This window comes from Podarcis filfolensis (genome assembly GCF_964270895.1).
Source record: "Podarcis filfolensis genome assembly, chromosome: 10".
Lineage (NCBI taxonomy): Eukaryota > Metazoa > Chordata > Lepidosauria > Squamata > Lacertidae > Podarcis > Podarcis filfolensis.
In genome coordinates, this window is record NC_139612.1 from 66,362,420 (window position 1) to 66,382,333 (window position 19,914).

A 19,914-nucleotide genomic window follows, 5' to 3' on the forward strand; every position below is an offset into this window, starting at 1 on the left:
AAAGAAGAAAGAAAAAGAAAAGAAAAGCGTCCGTTGGAATTTTTTTATTTAAAATAATTGTTTTAGTCATTCTCTGAGCACTCAAATGTTTGCTGCATGTTCACTGAACAGTTGATATGTTTGTTTGCTTGCTTGTTTCGTTTGTTACGTTATGTATTTTTGTGCTTTTATGCTGCAAACTGGCCCGTGATCCTCAAAGAACAGTTAATAATAATAATAATAATAATAATAATAATAATAATAATAAATAATAATAATTTTTTAAAAAATTATTTATAACCCCACCCTTCCTGGCCAGAGCCGGGCTCAGGGTGGCTAACACCAGTAAAATTACAGTAAAAACGTAATAGGGGGAAAAAACGAATTTAAAATACAGGTTAAAATGCAATTTAAAAACAACATCAAGGGTGATTGGAAGCAACACACACACAGTACTAGCAAAGAGAAAATTCCTATTATCTCTCTCTTCAGGTCTTATTTCCTATATGAACATTTATTGTACTTATTCAAAAACCTTTAAAAACTTCAATATGTCTGTGTGCAAGTCGCTAGGGCATGGGGTTTGCTGCATCTAAACGGAGGCTGAGAGGGCCCTTAAACAGTTCCACGGTTCTGCTGCTATGTGGAACATGTGCAGAGGAGAGCAACTAAGATAATCAAGGGTCCAGAAAGCAAGCCTTATGAGGAACGGTCGAAGGAGCTGGGTATGTTTAGCCTGAAAAAAAGGAGACTGAGAGGAGATATGAAGAGAGGAGATAGGATAACCATCTTCAAATATCTCGAGGGCTGTCACATGGAAGATGCAGCAAGGTTACTTTCTCCCATTCCAGTAGGACCTGAACAAATGGATTCAAGTTGCAAGAAAGGAGATTCCCACTCAACATCAGGAATAACTTTCTGACAGTAGGAGCTATTGGGCAGTGGAATGGTCTCTCTCAGGAGGTGGAACACTCTCCTTTATAAGGTTTATAAGGAAAGGTCAGTTGAAATTCCTGCATGGGAGGGGGTTGGACTAGATGACCGCCGGTGTCCCTTCCAACTCTACAATTCTATGACGCTATTATTTTTATGGTCCGCTCCCCTGAGCGCTGGAAGAGATTTACAATGGTACCTCAGGTTAAGAACTTAATTCATTCCAGAGGTCTGTTCTTAACCTGAAACTGTTCTTAACCTGAGGTACCACATTAGCTAATGGGGCCTCCCGCTGCCGCTGCACAATTTCTGTTCTCATCCTGAAGCAAAGTTCTTAACCCGAAGTACTATTTCTGGGTTAGCGGAGTCTGTAACCTGAAGCGCCTGTAACCTGAAGCGTCTGTAACCCGAGGTACCACTGTATTTTTTATGAATGGCTTGGGCAGTGAAACTTCGGTAACCCTCTATTCACAGCAGGGCGTGCTATTCTATCATGTTTCTGTCTCTGCAGCTGAGAGATAAGGGGAAACGGACACTTATGTGCGTCATGGGAAAATGACTCCGGGGAAGGAGGCGGGAGGAAGCTGGCCGGAGAGAGAGGCCGTCAACCCTCTGGGGTTTTCCCTGACGTAGTAGTCGGAGAGAAAAAAACGGATGCTGCTTGACGCTAACTTAGACTGTGTGGGTCCCACGCTATGTCCCAGCGCAATAAACCACTTAAATGCCTTGTGTGATATTTATTTCTTGCATTGCTATCCCACCTTTTTTCTCCACGGAGCTCCTGTTGGCTCTTTCTTTCTTTTTTTATAACAATTTTTATTAAGTTTTCCATTTTAACAACCCAATCAGATCACATTAAATATTGTACAAATGCATATCATAAAGTCCAAATATTTTGCCAAATTATACATTTTTGTTGGGGCTTCCCATGCTTCAAGTTCAGTGGGCTCCAACCATCCTATGTTTCTACTGCCTTGAGTTTCCAATAGTTCCTTCTTTAAATCTTCCTGTTGTTATCCTTCCTTCGCTCCTGTTGGCTCTTCCAACCCTGCCGGCAAGAGATCCTGCTGGCCAGATCCACACCCTGCATATAAAGCACACGACGTCCCCACAAAGAATCCTGGGAACTGTAGTTACCCCCGCACACGCTACAATTCCCAGCACCCACACTACAGTTCCCATGATTCTTGGTGGCGGCGGGAGTCATGTGCTTTAAATGCCTGCTGTGGATCTGCTCCCTTCTACTAGACGTCCTCCAGCAAGCAAAACAGAAGGTGCAGAAAAGGGGAGGAGGAAATGGGGGGGGGGGACTTCCTGGGAGGTACAGCATGGCAAGGCACCCATCCCTCCTCCTCCTCTTCCTCCCTTGCAGCCCAATCTTTTTCTCCCACCCATGTGGAGCCAGGGTCCTTCTCCCGCTGTTGTGGGGTGCCTCAGGGTTCCGTCCTCTCCCCCATGCTTTTTAATATCTACATGCAGCCCCTGGGAGAGATCATCAGGGGGTTTGGGCTGGGCGTTCATCAGTATGCGGATGATACCCAGCTCTACCTCTCTTTTAAATCAGAACCAGTGAAGGCGGTGAAGGTCCTGTGTGAGTGTCTGGAGGCGGTTGGAGGATAGATGGCAGCTAACAGATTGAGGTTGAATCCTGACAGGACTGAAGTACTGTTCTTGGGGGACAGGGGGCGGGCGGGTGTGGGGGACTCCCTGGCCCTGAATGGGGTAACTGTGCCCCTGAAGGACCAGGTGCGCAACCTGGGAGTCATTTTGGACTCACAGCTGTCCATGGAGGCGCAGGTTAATTCTGTGTCCAGGGCGACTGTCTACCAGCTCCATCTGGTACGCAGGCTGAGACCCTACCTGCCCGCGGACTGTCTTGCCAGAGTGGTGCATGCTCTAGTTATCTCCCACTTGGACTACTGCAATGAGCTCTACGTGGGGCTACCTTTGAAGGTGACCCGGAAACTGCAATTAATCCAGAATGTGGCAGCTAGACTGGTGACTGGGAGTGGCCGCCGGGACCACATAACACCGATCCTGAGAGATCTGCATTGGCTCCCAGTACGTTTCCGAGCACAATTCAAAGTGCTGGTGCTGACCTTTAAAGCCCTAAACGGCCTCGGCCCAGTATACCTGAAGGAGCATCTCCACCCCCATCATTCAGCCCGGACACTGAGGTCCAGCGTCGAGGGCCTTCTGGCAGTTCCCTCATTGCAAGAAGTGAGGTTACAGGGAACCAGGCAGAGGGCCTTCTCGGTAGTGGCCCCCGCCCTGTGGAACGCCCTCCCACCAGATGTGAAGGAAATAAGCAGCTATCTTCTCCTTAAAAGACATCTGAAGGCAGCCCTCTTTAGGGAAGTTTTTAATATTTAATGCTGTGTTGTTTTTAACACTTGATTGGAAGGCGCCCAGAGTGGCTGGGGAAACTCAGCCAGATGGGCGGGGTATAAATAATAAATTATTATTATTATTATAAACATGGATGGTTCTATTCACCCTTCTCATTTTTATCCACACTGGAAACTGCTTCATACCATCAGGCCGTTTGTCCATCTAGCTCAGTACAGTCTACACTGACTGGCAGCAGCTTCCCAGGTTTCCAGGCAGGAGCCTCTCCCAGCCCTACCTGAATAGGTGCCAGCAGAGACTGATGCCAACCCTGGACCTTCTGCTTGCAAAGTAAATGCTCTGCCTCTGAGCATATGTTGGGCTGAGAAGCAGCGACTGCTATGCCACACTGCCTTGTTCTTCTGCTAAGTTTCTCCTGTGCAAGTGCCGGACAGCGATTGCGCCACCTTTGGAGTTGAGCCTTTGCGGAAGACCCACATTATTCATAGCTTGAGTTGCGCAAACTGTTCACTCTGAGAAACAAGAAGAAATCTTTCCTGCCTCCTCTTGTGTAGTCTGACCTCTTCCATGAAGCCACTTGTGTTTTCTGAATTAACTGGGTTGAGAATGACAACAATATTGTCTTTGTTGTTGTTTAGTCGTTTAGTTGTGTCCGACCCCCTGGACCAGAGCACGCCAGGCACTCCTGTCTTCCACTGCCTCCCGCGGTTTGGTCAAACTCATGCTAGTAGCTTCAAGAACACTGTCCAACCATCTCATCCTCCATCGTCCCCTTCTCCTTGTGCCCTCCATCTTTCCCAACATCAGGGTCTTTTCCAGACAGTATCGTCTAACATTCCCAAATATTCCTTTAATCTGCAGGAGTCGCACAGTGCAAGTGTCGAGACTGTTTTCTTATATCCGCAAAGTATTTCTACTCTGCTCTTCAGCAGAAAAGACTCCCAAGAGCTTATAGAGAGAAACTTTTGAAAAGAGGCAGCCTCGGTTCTCGGGCTTACAATCTAAACCAGGGGTCAGCAAACTTTTTCAGCAGGGGGCCGGTCCACTGTCCCTCAGACCTTGTGGGGGGCTGGACTATATTTTTTGGGGGGGATGAACAAATTCCTATGCCCCACAAATAACCCAGAGATGCATTTTAAATAAAAGGACACATTCTACTCATGTAAAAACACACTGACTCCTGGACCATCCCTGGGCCGGATCCGGCCCCCAGGCCTTAGTTTGCCTACCCATGATCTAAGCGACACATCAGACCCTTCTCCGTAATGCTTCAGTTTGGTTATTTTAGCATTTTAAATAAATAATAATAATAATAATAATAATAATAATAATAATAATATTTTTTTATTTATACCCCGCCCTCCCCAGCCAAGGCCGGGCTCAGAGCGGCTTACAAGCAATAATAAAAACAAGTTGAATGATTACAACTTAAAAACAAAATTAGAATGCAACATTAAAATATTGAAACATTAAAATATTAAAATGTAGCCTCCTCGCAGGAGGAGAAGGAAAGAAAAAAGAAAGACATATAGTGATGTGTCTCAAATTTGGCACTTTTGTTAATCAGTATTTTTAGTCCTTTTTACGTCATATTCAAAGCAACCATCGCAGCAAACAGTAATTATTCGTGTGATGTCATTGCAGGAACAGACCAATCAAAGCATCCCAGCAGCAAACATTTAACAATCCAAGAATCCTGCTTGAACACCCATCTAAACGCAGGAAGAGGATTCTGACAAATCTCTCTGACAAGTTTATTGCGCCACCAAAGTGGTACCTCTTGCATTTTCTAATTGCACTGCTAATAAGGAAGGGACACACAGCAGAGCGTCTGAAGCTGATCTTCAGGCACGACAGCTTTGTAAGTAGATAGGCGGTTCTTAAGGTAACCAGGTCATAGACTGACAAGACCTTTGAAGATTAACATTAGTATGCTCAGTTGAGCCCAGAAACAAGTAAAAGTAATACAAGCCTGAAATAATTTAACCCAGCAGTCAGGCCCCAGTTAAAATCCCAGCTGTGTTTTGGATCAAAGGTAGTTTTCCGACTGTCTACAAGGGCAGCCCCACATAGAATTGCAGCAACAATGGTTTGCCTGCGGCTTTCCAGATGTTGGGCTCCAACTCCCATCAGGCCCAGCCGGTACATCTGGAAGTTGTAGTCCAGCAACATCTGGGCAGCCAGAGGTCACCCACACCTGTAATTACAGTGCAGTAAATATATAGGAGGGGACGCGGGTTAAACCACAGAGCCTAGGACTTGCCGATCAGAAGGTTGGCGGTTCGAATCCCTGTGACGGGGTGAGCTCCCGTTGCTCGGTCCCTGTTCGTGTCCACCTAGCAGTTCGAAAGCACATCAAAGTGCAAGCAGATAAATAGGTACTGCTGTTGTGGGAAGGTAAACGGTGTTTCCATGCGCTGCTCTGGTTCACCAGAAGCGGCTTAGTCATGATGGCCGCATGACTCGGAAGCTGTACGCCGGCTCCCTCGGCCAATAAAGCGAGATGAGCGCCGCAACCCCAGAGTCGTCCACGACTGGACCTAATGGTCAGGGGTCCCTTTACCTTTACTAGTTTAAACCAGCGCTCTTCCTCACAGCTATATATGCAAGGATTTGGGCTCCACTGTGCAACAGTGTGCACGGTTACTCAGGAGTAAGTCAGACTCAACATAGTGGAATCTTCCTCTTGAGTTAACACATGTAGGATATAGTTATGATTCTGTGCTAAATCACCATGGATTTAATTGGACTCTAATCTGAGTAAGCATGGATAGGACCTAGATGCCTAGCTACTACTGCTAGGTGCACTTACTTGGAAGTCTGAGTATAATAAGCTCAAAATAAACATAGAATCAGGGGTCCCTTTACCTTTACCTTTAAATATAGTATAACAATATAATGCAGTACCTTACATTCAGCTGTAGTATAACTAGGGCGTGAATGACAAGGGCCAGGTCCCATTTATTTATGAAAGGTTGCTATTGTCGCTTCTTGGCGAAGCTGGTAAAAGGTGCTCCAGGCCATTATGACCACCCTAGGAGTTGCATCCTGTCTAAGACCACTTCCAAGCTGCAAACATAGTTCTTCCAGGAAATGCAAAAAACCTGCTTGAATTAAATTTCAACTTCTTGGTCCGCATCCAATCCTGTTCTGACACGAGACATCAGTCCGGGGGGGGGGCGTGCTAATGTCATGCATGCACACAGAGTGATGACATCACATGGCCTCGGACCCCCTCAATCATGGGGGCAAAGCGCTCCTGAAAAAGGGGCATCAGGATATAATCCTGATATAATAGACACGCCAAAATAAAAACAGGCAGAGCATCAACTCCTCTGTTAAAGGGCAAATGGTTAGGAGATCAAACCTATGTTCTACGATCCTGCAAAAAACCCCACCTATTTACTGTAACAGACCCAAAAGACAGGTATCACATATTAAAAGGCTCTGGGGGACGCGAGTGGCGCTGTGGGTTAAACCACAGAGCCTAGGACTTGCCGATCAGAAGGTCGGCGGTTCGAATCCCCATGACGGGGTGAGCTCCCGTTGCTCGGTCCCTGCTCCTGCCAACCTAGCAGTTCAAAAGCACGTCAAAAGTGCAAGTAGATAAATAGGTACCACTCCGGCGGGAAGGTAAACGGCGTTTCCGTGCACTGTTCTGGTTCGCCAGAAGTGGCTTAGTCATGCTGGCCACATGACCGGGAAGCTGTATGCTCGCTCCCTTGGCCAATAAAGCGAGATGAGTGCCGCAACCCCAGAGTTGGCCACAACTGGATCTAATGGTCAGAGGTCCCTTTACCTTTACCTAATGTCTGAGAAAGTAACCATAGGTTACTTATATGTCCCCAATACTGGCCAAGTCAATTTTCTTGAGAATTTTATTTCTTTTCTATAAGGATTTCAAGAAGGCCAAATCATTGGAGATCTGAACGATTGCTTAAATCCTGTGATCAGCCGTAAGGGCTCCTGTACCAGATCCGTAAAGCCAGGTGAAGCCCTGACTAAGCTTCTGCATGCCAATAATTTATGCAATCCCTGGCGGCTGAGTCACCCTACTGACAGGGAATTCACGTCCCAATCCTACATGTATGGTTCAGTGGCACGTTTAGACTATATTTCCATATCTGAAGATCATTGGTGTAAAGTGACAAAAACAGATATAGGCAGTGCTTCTTTCTGGGGGTATGCAGGGGGACACATACCCCCCTAAACATTTTGTGAATCTAACGGGAGAAGAAACTAAAAATTTTAGCATGGTGAATCATCAGTTCTGTTGCTCTCCCTCATTTCCTGTCACAGTGTTTCCTGAGTCTCAGACAGAAGCGGACGTTTAATGTGTGAAGCAGTGTGGAATAATAAACTTGTGCAACAGATTTAGACTTCCCAATAGACAAATCCTAAGGAGTTTTCAAGAGTACCTCTCAGAAAAGAAGATCGTCTCTTGTGCCTCTTTCAAGCGCAATCAAGAACATCCCAATTTCAACAAGTGAGTGTGAACGTGGCTTTTTTCAGATGAATTTAATGCTGACTCCAACGAAAGCTTCATTGCATTCAAACACAGTAGCCAGCTTAATGTTTATAAAATTGGCAGGCCCTCCCCTTTTGGATTTGTTTAAGCATTCAGTGTATGTAAATTCATGGTTTTCGAAAGGACGACATCTGGCGACAGACACCAGAGGAATCGGGAAGATGTGGAAGTTATTGTGAGCTATCAGCTACGTAATAGGAGGTAATCCATGTTCTTTGTACTTTTGTCCATTTCCTGTATTCATTTCCCCCGATTTGAACTATAAAATGGTGATTTTCTTGAGTCAAAATCAAAGTACCCCTAAACATTTTTTTAGGAAAAAAGCAGTGGATATAGGAATTACAGTCATACCTCATGTTGCGTTTGCTTCAGGTTGAGTGTTTTCAGGTTGCGTCCCGTGCATGTGCAGACGCTCAAAATGACTTCATGCGCACGCGCAGAAGCGGCGAATCGTGATCCGCACACACGCAGACGCGGGTTGCATTCTGCTCGGGAACGGGGCTCTGGAACGGATCCCGTTCACAACCAGAGGTACCACTGTATTTCCGTCTCAGACCATGCCCCGATTTCTACAGCAATGGACATGCTAAGGCCAAGTTTATTTCGCTGGACTTTTGATTCTCTCTTATCAACAGACAAAATGTCAAGAACTAAAGTTTTACTTCCTAGAAAACCCTGTCCCGAATGCTAAAATCTTGCCCCTATAGGATGCCATGAAACCCGTCATCAGAAGCCAATGCATAAGCCAAACTGGCCAGGGGGAGGAAGGAAAGGAAAAGAAAAGAAAGGAAATTGAGAACTTTACCTCGGTCTAAGAACAGAATCCGAACAGTGGAAGGACACTGCCAGTGGAAGGCCTCATTAGGGAAAGCGCGCCTCGGTTTAAGAACAGTTTTGGTTTAAGAACAGACTTCCGGAACGGATTAAGTTCGTAAACCAAGGTACCACTGTAATCTAATTCTGAAACATTTTTGGTGAATGCTGTTATGTGAGGTTGTGTCTTCTGAAAACTCCTACAGATCACATGCCATATCTGAGCCTATTGCCAAGGATATGAGCTGCAAAAGAAAGGATAGAAAACTGTTTACCTTGACCAGCATCTTAAGACCTCCTCTCACAGCACGAGGAAAAACAACAAACGCCCATTTTAATGAAGTAACATGCCATATGGGACCTTGAGTAAATATAAAATACGTTTATTGAGTTTGATGAACTTCTTGGCAGCATACATTAATAAAAAACCATGGTTTCTTCACGCTTCCTTACAAGCTTGAAGAAATTATGAGCTCGTTATCAAGCATGAAATTAAGGCAGTACTAAACGTAATTTTTAAGCAAGTGGAAAATTTCCATTTCCAACTCTTCTCATTCTGGCTAAAGACAACCATCAAATAAAATAAGCCCTATGGCTTTGTATTTTGTTTAAACCGATGCAAATCTCTGGTTTTGCTAGAAAGATGAGGCGATGCGCTTCATATTAAGTTATTCCATCTGCTTGCAATTGCACCCTGCATTTACGCCGCAGTGGAATGAGATCCCACAAAAGCAAAGTTTCAATTACGCAGCTGCTTCCTGAAAACTGGGCCTAGTGCTAAGGGAGGAATAGAATAGGAAACTAATTTCTGTTCCTTCCATACATGCTCCTGAGATGGTTGGCAGGAGAGATCGAAGCACACTTTTCCCCCATCTAACATTTGTTTAAAAACCTAAAGCGTTTCTGTTAGGGATTGCAGGAAAAGACCTGCCAAAGAAGTTGAAAAACATCTTCATGTATGTGACAACGGCCGCGAGAGTTTTAATAGCACAAAGATGGAAGATCGAGGAAATCTCGACTAAAGAATCATGGCAAGAAAAACTGATGGACTATGCAGAGCCGGCAAAACTGACACACAAGCTACGGGACAAGGATCACTGCGCCTTTAAAGACGAATGGGAACCTTTTACAAAGTATTTAAAGACGCAACAAAGTGAATTGGACTCCTTGGCAGGTTTTGAATAAACACTCACAAACTTTTTATTGATAATAACCAGTTAGACAAATTAAGGATTTCTACAATGTTGTAATATGCAGAGAATAGCGTTTATAGAGAAACCAGAGATTGGAACTGAGGGAAGTTGATGGGTGGGGGGGGGGGTTGTTTTATGGGAGGGAGAAAAATGGGAGGGGTTAAGGATGATACATTTCAAGATAATACAGTGGTACCTCAGGTTACATACGCTTCAGGTTACATATGCTTCAGGTTACACACTCCACTAAGCCAGAAATAGTACCTCGGGTCAAGAACTTTGCTTCAGGATGAGAACAGAAATTTTGCTCTGGCAGCACGGCAGCAGCAGGAGGCCCCATTAGCTAAAGTGGTGCTTCAGGTTAAGAACAGTTTCAGGTTAAGAACGGACCTCCGGAACGAATTAACCCGAGGTACCACTGTATGTTCTGTTTAAATTCCTAATAAAAAATAAAAAACAAACAAAGAAAGAAGCACACATCCCCAAAACAGGACCTGTCGCTCCTTGGGTATATTTCTGTTCTCCAGTTCCACCTCCCTCCAGGTTAGCTCCCACATTTTGCAAAAAATATAAATAAATATGGAATAAATTCCTGGCAGCGCTGAAGACCTCCTGGGTGTAATTTGGATCTAGATTCTGCTCTGCACAGTGAACAATAACTTCTCAGCTCACGGCTTGTACAGATGGTGAAACATCCAGATGTTGACCTTAATGAAATGAATGATTAATCTAGTCACAAGAATGTCATGTCCGGCACAGAAAGAGCAAACCATTTTGTTTTCACGTCCCTTGCTGACACCAACCTCTTTTTAACAGAGTGTCTTTTTAATAAAAGTGGAAGTGCCCTGTGGTGGTTTAGGGTTATGGGTGACCCTTGGAGACGCAGGTTCGAATCTCCACTTGCTCAGTGGATGATCTTGGGGGCCAGTCACTGCCTCTCAGCCTTACCTTCACACCAGGGGTGTTGTGTGGATTAAGCAAGGAGAGAGGAGAAGCATATGTTCATTTTAAAAATTTTATTTCATAAAGTTTACACACCGCTTGATGGAAAAAAAAACCCAAAACAATACCTCAAAGCACGTTTACAAAAAAGATAAAACCATAAAATCAGGAAAAAAGTTTCTATGCATTAAAACATGGAAAAATTTAAAATTTTAACAGATTAAAATTCCCGCCAGCGTTTCTAAACACCTGGGTAAGCCACCTTGCAGTAAATAAGAAAGTAAATAAGAAAGAGAGTATCTGAAGAAGTGTGCGTGCACACGAAAACGCATAGCAATACAGTGGTACCTCAGGTTACATACGCTTCAGGTTACAGATGCTTCAGGTTACAGACTCCGCTAACCCAGAAGTAGTACCTCAGGTTAAGAACTTTGCTTCAGGATGAGAACAGAAATCGCGCGGCGGTGGCAGCAGGAGGCCCCATTAGCTAAAGTGGTGCTTCAGGTTAAGAACAGTTCAGGTTAAGAACGGACCTCCGGAACGAATTAAGTACTTAACCTGAGGTACCACTGTAACTAACTTAGTTGGTCTCTAAGGTGCTACTGGAAGGAATTTTGTTATTTTATTTTATTTATTTTATTTTGTTTCGACTACTGCTACCTACCTGTAACTACTGTAGAGTAATAAGGGTCTGTCATAAAGAGAGTCTGGGTGAAATCAAACGCTTCCTCCCAGGATCTAAGTGGGATGTTTTGAAATCCCACAAGAGTTCTGTAAGGGGAAATTAGAATCTAGAATCTTAGAGCTGGAAGGGACCCTCGGGGTCATCTAGTCCAACCCCCTGTAATCCATGAATCTCAACTACAGCATCCCTGGCAGATGGCCATCCAACCTCTGCTTAAAGTTGGATGCTTATAGTTGGCCTTGGTGAAGATTTGATGCTTTCACCCCTAAAATGTTTTTGATTCCAGTTCCTACTGAAATGGGGCTGCATTTTAATGTTGTACTAAATCTTGTTTTTAAGTTGTATTTTAATCCATTGTTTTTACCGGGTGTTGTGGCGCTGTGGGTTAAACCACAGAGCCTAGGACTTGCCGATCTGAAGGTCGGCGGTTCGAATCCCCACGACGGGGTGAGCTCCCGTTGCTCGGTCCCTGCCCCTGCCAACCTAGCAGTTCAAAAGCACGTCAAGTGCAAGTAGATAAATAGGTACCACTCCGGCGGGAAGGTAAACGGCGTTTCCATGCACTGCTCTGGTTCGCCAGAAGCAGTTTAGTCATACTAGCCACATGACCCGGAAGCTGTACGCCGGCTCCCTTGGCCAATAAAGCAAGATGAGCTCCACAACCCCAGAGTCAGTCACAACTGGACCTAATGGTCAGGGGTCCCCTTTACCTTTACCTTTAGCCGCCCTGAGCCCGGTCTTGGCTGGGGATCGTAGCTGTCAACCTTCCCTTTTTTTGCAGGAAATTCCCTTATTCCAGCGCTGTTTCCCGCTGCTATCCCGGATTGCTAGATATCCCGTAGACTGTCCCCGGCTGCTGATCCCTTATTTTCGAGGCTGCTGATCCCTTATTTTCAAATCTGAAAGTTGACAGCTATGCTGGGGAGGGCGGGGTATAAATAAAATTTATTATTATTATTATTATTATTATTAATTAATTAATTAATTAATTAAAAACCTCCAAGGAAGGAAAGCCCAGGGTCCAAAAGGGGGGAAGGAAGAGATTCACCTTGAGAATGAGAGCCACCGTTGTTGTTTTTTGCAGTGACAAGTTTTTGCAGTGACAAGTTTTGCCAAGTTGCGAGGCTGGAGGCGACGCCTCTTATCCCTCCCTCTCTCCCTCCCTCCCGGAGGGACCACTCAAAAGTGCTTTCTGCAGCGACAAGTGGAACAAAAGAGCCGAGCCGAAGGCAGCTGGAGGGCTCAGAAGGGTAAAAGTCTTCTTTGAGGCTTCTTCTCTGGGGAGGAGGAGGAGCCAGCAAAGCGAAAGCAAAAAACGAGTCCTGCAGAAAACCAAGCGGCGCCAGGGCGCAGCTCTTCCGGAGAGGCTCTCCATGAAGCCGTGGCTTCTCCTCTCCTGCTTGCTGCCCCTCCTGGGAGCCGGAGAGGGTCGGCATCCCGGATCCAGGCATCCCGGATCCTTCCATCCCAGGGGCAGCGAGGGGACGGAAGAAGACGCCTTGCAGGTAGGTGCGAGCGGGGAGAGGAGAGGGAGAGGCCGGCAGGAGTCCTTGCGCGCTGCTGGAGGCGAGATCTCCATCCCAGTCCCAAATGTGGCGGCGCAGCCAAGGCACACGCGCGTATCCAACACATATTTAAAGCATATGGCTTCTCCCTCCACCTCAAAAAATAAATACCGGGCATCAGATATGGGGTGGGTGGGGTTACAGGTCCCAGGATTTTGGGGTGCTTGGGAGTCGTGCGCTTTGAGCGTATGGGGTGCATCTGCTGCACAATTTACTCCCGAGCCGACCTCTCTGGAATTAATGGACCCAATTGAATCCCAGACATGGATTCCAATGGGTCTACTCTCGAGTAAAGCTTCGTTGGCGACCACCCCCTTCCAGATCCCCAAGTCTGCTCTTTAAATTATGTTCTTAATGCTGTATCCTACCCTGGAATCTTTGGATAAAGGGAGGTGTCGATATTGAATTGTTATATAATAAAATATATAACATGTATTATATAATAAATAATAATAATAATAATAAACAACGCCCAGCGCTGCTTCCCATTGATTCCAATAGCTTAGCTTCGTATTCAGCTGAGAGTTCATACAAAAGTTACGGGTCTTGTTTTCTGTGGCACCATCTGTATGCTGTTTCGGACCGAATCAAACGTGGAGCTTGCCGTTTAAAAGGTTGGAGGAAATAAAATAACAAAAAGAGGGGTGGGAAAAACAAAGGGTGCAGAGGAATAAAAATGGTCGTGTATGCTGGCTTGGAGTTTAAGGGGTTAAGGAGAAAGACATACAGGAGAAGTGGGTTTTGATGTGCAGTTGAAGGAAGAAGAATAAGCCCAGTTTCAAATATGTTTCCCCCTGTAAAATTGACAAGCAGTGAACAGCAGGTGCTTAGGAGACTATTTCCAACAAATATTTTTCAGTGAATAAATCAAAGTGGATAGTTTTTGTACTCCTCATCTTCACCACAAGATGTCAGACTTGAAAGCCTAAATCCTGAAAGTGGGGCTGTTGTTGGTGAAAGTTTATTACAGTGGTACCTTGGGTTACATACGCTTCAGGTTACAGACTCCGCTAACCCAGAAATAGTGCTTCAGGATGAGAACAGAAATTGGGCTCCGGCAGCGCGGCAGCAGCAGGAGGCCCCATTGGCTAAAGTGGTGCTTCAGGTTAAGAACAGTTTCAGGTTAAGAACGGACCTCCGGAACGAATTAAGTACTTAACCTGAGGTACCACTGTATGCCGTACTAATTTGGTGAGCTATGAAATTCTCTGCTGATTTGGCTGCAACATAGACGAACAGGGAATTGCTCAGAAATTGTGGGTCCTTGTGGTAGGTTGGTGCTGTTCAGCCAATTCCTGTCTTGGCATAAACCAAATGTTTGTGTGTTTAGCATTTTTTAAGTTCAGCAAGTAATCTTGTGGAAGTGGAATCATTGGGCTTTGAGAGTCCCTCTTGGCACCTGGTGGTTGTGAATCACTGGGGAAAAACCCCATTGTACTATCACTGTTTACGTTAATTGCATGTAACTGATTACATACCCTCCAACATTTCTCCAGTGAAAATTGGACGTCACATTCCATAATGATAATTTTACAATTCATACCCCACACATCTTACTGGGTTGCCCAGTGTTTTTTAATGTTTAATTTTTTATATATTAAACATTAAAAACATTAAAACACTAAAAAAACACTTCCCTATACAGGATTGCCTTCAGATGGCTCGGGGGGTCAGAAAACTCCATACCCTCCAATATTTCTCCAATAAAAATAGGGACGTCCTAAGGAAAAGTGGGACATTCCAGGATCAAATCAGAAACCAGGGCGGCTTCTCTAAATCAGGGACATCCCTGGAAAATAGGGACACTTGGACATTCTGCGATTATGGCGTAAGGCACACTTAAGGCACATTAAATGAAATGTGCCTATATGCAAACAGAAAGCTGTGTGGATGAAGAAAGAAGAGAATGTAGAAAAATTAAGGGATGGGTGCCGGTAAGACTCCAAATAAAGAGAGATGAGAGAAAAGTGAAATGAAATCCATTCTCTGTAGCACAGTGCAACATTTCTCCAGAAGTGCCTGCAGGTTAAGTTCCCAAGATTTGGAGCAAACAGCAATTTGGGTTTTCAGTAGAATTGAGCAGCTTTTGTAGGGGGGAAAAAGGAACAGACAGTGCGATTTGTAAAATATTTTACTGATCTTTACAGAGAAAGAACTGAAGATTCAAACAGGATAGAAAACTATATTAAAAATAGTGAATTACCAAAGATAACAGAGGATCAAATGAGGATATTAAATATAGAAATTTCAGTTCAAGAAGTAATTGAGGCAATTAATCAAACAAAAATAGGGAAATCCCCAGGGCCAGATGGAATAACAGCAAAATGTTATAAAAAACAAAAGAACAATAACAAAAAGAGGGGTGGGAAAAACCCAAGTGACCTCCCTGGGCGCAAGCCTGGGCAGTTTGTCTGCAGGTCTTGGGCTGCCCAGACGACAAGATCCCCATCTCCGCCTCGCTGATGTGGTCCAAAGGAAAGCAGAACAAGACATTGGGCACTAGCTTGACTGCATTTGTTGCCGGAAGGAGGTGTACAAGACGCCATCCAACAAACATACAGACAGACTTCATTACATTTCAACAGTGTAATTATGCTTTCGTTTTTTTCAGGAAAGCATTAAGAGAATCAAGCATTTGAATTCCTTATCATCTAGCGACAATGCTACTGCTGCTTATGGAATAAATAAATTCTCCCACTTGTTTCCTGAAGAATTTAGAGGTACAGAGTATTACATTACAAAATATTTAATGCTTTTGCAAACAATACCATAATAATAACAACATATTATTATTATTATTATTATTATTATTATTATTATTATTATTTACCCCGCCCATCTGGCGGGGTTTCCCCAGCCACTCTATTAAATATTAAAAGCTTCCCTAAACAGGGCTGCCTTCAGATGTCTTCTAAAAGTCTGGTACTTGTTCTTCTCTTTGACATCTGGTGGGAGGGCGTTCCATAGGGCGGGTGCCACTACCGAGAAGGCCCTCTGCCTGGTTCCCTGTAACTCGGCTTCTCGCAGGGAGGGAACCGCCAGAAGGCCCTCAGCACTGGACCTCAATGTCTGGGCAGAAAGATGGGGGTGGAGATGCTTCTTCAGGTATACTGGACCGAGGCCTTGCCTTATCTTCAGTGCAAGCTATTTTGATATCCTTTTGATCTGATTTGGTGTGCCTGAACATAATGCTAAGCAGGACTAAAGTGCTTGTTTTTGTCTTAAGAAGATCTATGGTCTCCCTAAATTTCAGACTCTCTGAGCTTCAACCTGTCAGAATGTTTCATTATGCATGTTGCTATGACGATTATTACTTTTGCGGCTATTAATCATCCCTTTCTCAGTTTATTTCATTTAACCAACCCTTTCTCTAGCAGGATCTTTTCCCTTCATAGTTTTATATCTCGGGGTCTAGGGTACACCTGAGAATGAGCAGCGCAGACTTTTGCAGAAATAAATAATAATGGTAATAGTAATAGTAGTAGTAATAATAATAATAATAATAATAATAATAATAATAATATATTATTTATACCTCGCCCATCTGGTTGAGTTTCCCCAGCCACTCTGGGCGGCTCCCAATCAAGTGTTAAAAACAATACAGCATTAAATATGAAAAGCTTACCTAAACAGGGCTAGGGACGTGGGTGGCGCTGTGGGTTAAACCACAGAGCCTAGGACTTGCCAATCAGAAGGTCGGTGGTCCGAATCCCTGCAACAGGGTGAGCTCCCGTTGCTCGGTCCCTGCTCCTGCCAACCTAGCAGTTTGGAAGCATGTCAAAGTGCAAGTAGATAAATAGGTACCACTCCGGCGGGAAGGTAAACTGCGTTTCCGTGCGCTGCTCTGGTTCACCAGAAGTGGCTTAGTCATGCTGGCCACATGACCCGGAAGCTGTACGCCGGCTCCCTCGGCCAATAAAGCGAGATGAGCGCTGCAGCCCCAGAGTTGGTCACGACTGGACCTAATGGTCAGGGGTCCCTTTACCTTTTTAAACAGGGCTGCCTTCAGCATGAGACTCTTAATCTCAGGTTAGTGGGTTCAAGTCCCATGTTGGGCAAAATATTCCTGCACTGCTGGGAGGTAAACTAATGATCCACCTGGCCCCTTCCAACTCTACAATTTTATCATTCTATGATTATCCCAGGCCTTTGGTGTTTTAAACTGGGGAGGGGGGAATTGTTCTGTTCATTATTATGTGCTTTATTTTTGCGTTTCTGTACTGTTTTTTTTTTTTAATGATTTTTTATTAAAGGTTTTTATAACAACAACAAAACATATAACAAATACATAAACAGACAAAAACCAAAACAGAACAAAAAAAAAAAACATGTACAATTTCGAATCTTAATTTCTTATGCCTTTCTTCCCCGACTTCCTCATGCCTCCCTTTTCTGTATTCCAAATTCTTATCAATTGCAAATCTTCCCTTATTTTAATTTAAATTTAATCTAATCTTCCTTATTCTCCTTGTCTTGACCCTTGCTAATAGTAACCATTTACTTTCCAATCCAACATCATTCTAACTTTCGTTAATTTTGTAGTATTTCTTTAAATAGTCCTTGAACTTTTTCCATTCTTCTTGCGCTGCTTCTCTTCCCTGGTTTCGGATTCTGCTCGTCATTTCTGCCAGGCCCATGTAGTCTATCACCTTCATCTGCCATTCTTCCAGTGTGGGTAGTATTTTTGCGTTTCTGTACTGTAAAGCGCTGTAAATCATAGGATCCTTGGATGAAGGGCAGTATCTACATTTTATAAATCATAATGACTGGAAAAAATACAAGTGTTTGGCTTTTAGAAACAATGTCTCTGAACTGGCTGTAATCAAAACTAGAAAATAACAGAACTTTTGTTTTGTTTTAAAGCTACTTACTTACAAAGTAGACTTTTTAAAGTTCCCAAGTATATGCCGGGAACGAGCCTAGAAGGCACAGAAACACCTTTACCAGCGAAGTTTGATTGGAGGGACAAGAATGTCGTTACCAGCGTGAGGAATCAAGAAGCGGTAAGTTCCACAGTTGATTTTCTGCCAGACTTTGGGCCGGCTTCCCTCAAAACTCCAGCAACCTTAAGGTAATATAATGAGACAAGATGATAAGATAAGAAAGGAAAATTCACACAGAATTAATAAGTAATGCTTTTAAAATAGATAGGGGGATGTGAAACCTTTTTTGTTCTTTAAGGGTATATAGTATTGTTCGGTAAATGTACGAGTAGTAATTGATAAATCGACAAGATGGCGACGGAGGCCAAGATGGCGACGGAGGTAGCAGCCTAATTAGAGCCTCCGACTTCAACTAAGCGTTTTTATTAGTTTTTATTAGTTTTAGCCTCTTCAAGACCTCAAAACTGCACCTTAAGGACTTTAAAGACTATTGGCTGTCTGTCTCGTCGCCTCGTTTTAATTAGTTTAGTCTTTTATTGTTTTATTGTTTATTTATTGTTTTACCGTCGCACTGTTTACTGATACTGCTACACTGACTTACAACCTTGGAGCTCCCGGACGACGGATTGGCTTGAAATACAGCCAAAGAAGCAGAGGAAACCACTGAACTCCATTGAGCCTAACTTCGATAAGATAAGTCCAAGAACTCCCCCATGAATACCCTCCCGCCCCAAGTTAAGGCTTAAAGAGGGAAAGGTAGGGAGGCTCCCTGATCCAACAGCCTGGATACCGGTTTTCTAAACTAGAGAATGGTGTTCACAAGACAGAGCTATAAAGAGCTGGGAATCCCCCTCACCAAAGCAGCTGAACCCTCTACAAGAGGAAGGCAGGTGAAAATCTCACAATATTTTAAACCGAAAACAGACAAAATAAATAATGCTGACAAACGACACCCCCACGAATGGTCCATAGACCGCACCAGGTACGGGGAGCCTATGGAAACAGACGAAGAAGGGGTGGGAGTCAATCTGGCAACGGAAATAAAACAAGCTGCCATAGAAGATGAAACCTCAGTGAATCAACCGGGGCTGGAGCAGGAACAAGAGCCACAAGAGGAAAACCCAGTAATTAAGACAGATGAGCCCTCCCAAAGACCCAGGCCTGGGGAGAAGATGGGGTTTCACACTGTGACGAATGAGGACCTGGAGGACACAAGAGCCCAATATCTGGACTTGGAATGCCTCCCCTACACACTAACAGGGTTATATAATGATCTGTTAAATGAACAGAAGTTGCAGATAGGCAGAGAACTGGGACACATCAAAGACTTCCTCTCAGAATGCTTGGGCCTACTTACCACCCTGACTGAAATAACTAGGAGAATAGACAACTTGCATTCATATAAAGTTCTCTCTAGCACTCCAAACGATAACAGCATTAAGGAAAATAAAACCCGACATGAGGTGGAAAAAAGGAAAACATCTAGGATCAAAGCAAACCAGAAGGGAAACTTAATAGACTCTAAGAAACCCCTCTTAAAGGGGAAGTGTCCCAGGAATAAAGAGAAGAAGCCCAAGAACGTAAAAATGGGAAGGAAGACAAAGCTCCCATCTCGAACAAAGAAAACGAACTTCACAAGACTATTTAAGCTACTAGAGAATTCAAATCCAACGAGCCCAGCTAACCCAGTTCTGCCACCCCTTGATAAAAGTCGAAGCCCAAGCCCAAATAAAAACCTCCATAAGGCTGGGCTTTTCAATTCAACAGAGGAACTCCATAAGGCTAGGCTTCATAATTCAACAGAGCAACTAGCGCTCCCGAATGGAACCGCGGGAAAATCAAGGGAAGACCCGAGCCCTAAGCAAGAAACTACTCCTAAAACAACATACTCTCGCAGAAATCTAATTCTAAATAAACAAAAACTTATCATCCTACCTGTATACATGCACAAAGATCTCCTTTCCCCAGCACAACAGAGAATCTATATTCTCAAGAAAACTGAATTAGCCGTTAGAGGGCTCGTCCCAGCAGAAAACATCATTAA

At 44.1% G+C, this 19,914-nt stretch overlaps 1 protein-coding gene and 1 long non-coding RNA gene across 3 annotated transcripts in view; both read left to right on the plus strand.

Annotated features, from left to right (window-relative positions):
• The first annotated feature begins 1,208 nt into the window (after positions 1-1,208).
• The window catches only part of LOC310743154, a 39,945-nt gene continuing 21,239 nt past the window's right edge, over positions 1,209-19,914 (plus strand). The window contains exon 1 of the long non-coding RNA XR_014538827.1: positions 1,209-1,324. This is a non-coding gene — a long non-coding RNA (uncharacterized lncRNA). The remainder of the gene's footprint in view (positions 1,325-19,914) is intronic.
• Positions 12,617-19,914, plus strand: part of CTSO (cathepsin O) — a 28,537-nt gene continuing 21,239 nt past the window's right edge. For both annotated transcript variants that reach the window (XM_083573122.1, XM_083573123.1), the window contains exons 1-3: positions 12,617-12,927; positions 15,599-15,707; positions 17,851-17,990. In XM_083573122.1, coding sequence (XP_083429248.1) covers positions 12,796-12,927; positions 15,599-15,707; positions 17,851-17,990 — 381 coding nt within the window. In that variant the 5' untranslated portion in view covers positions 12,617-12,795. The remainder of the gene's footprint in view (positions 12,928-15,598; positions 15,708-17,850; positions 17,991-19,914) is intronic.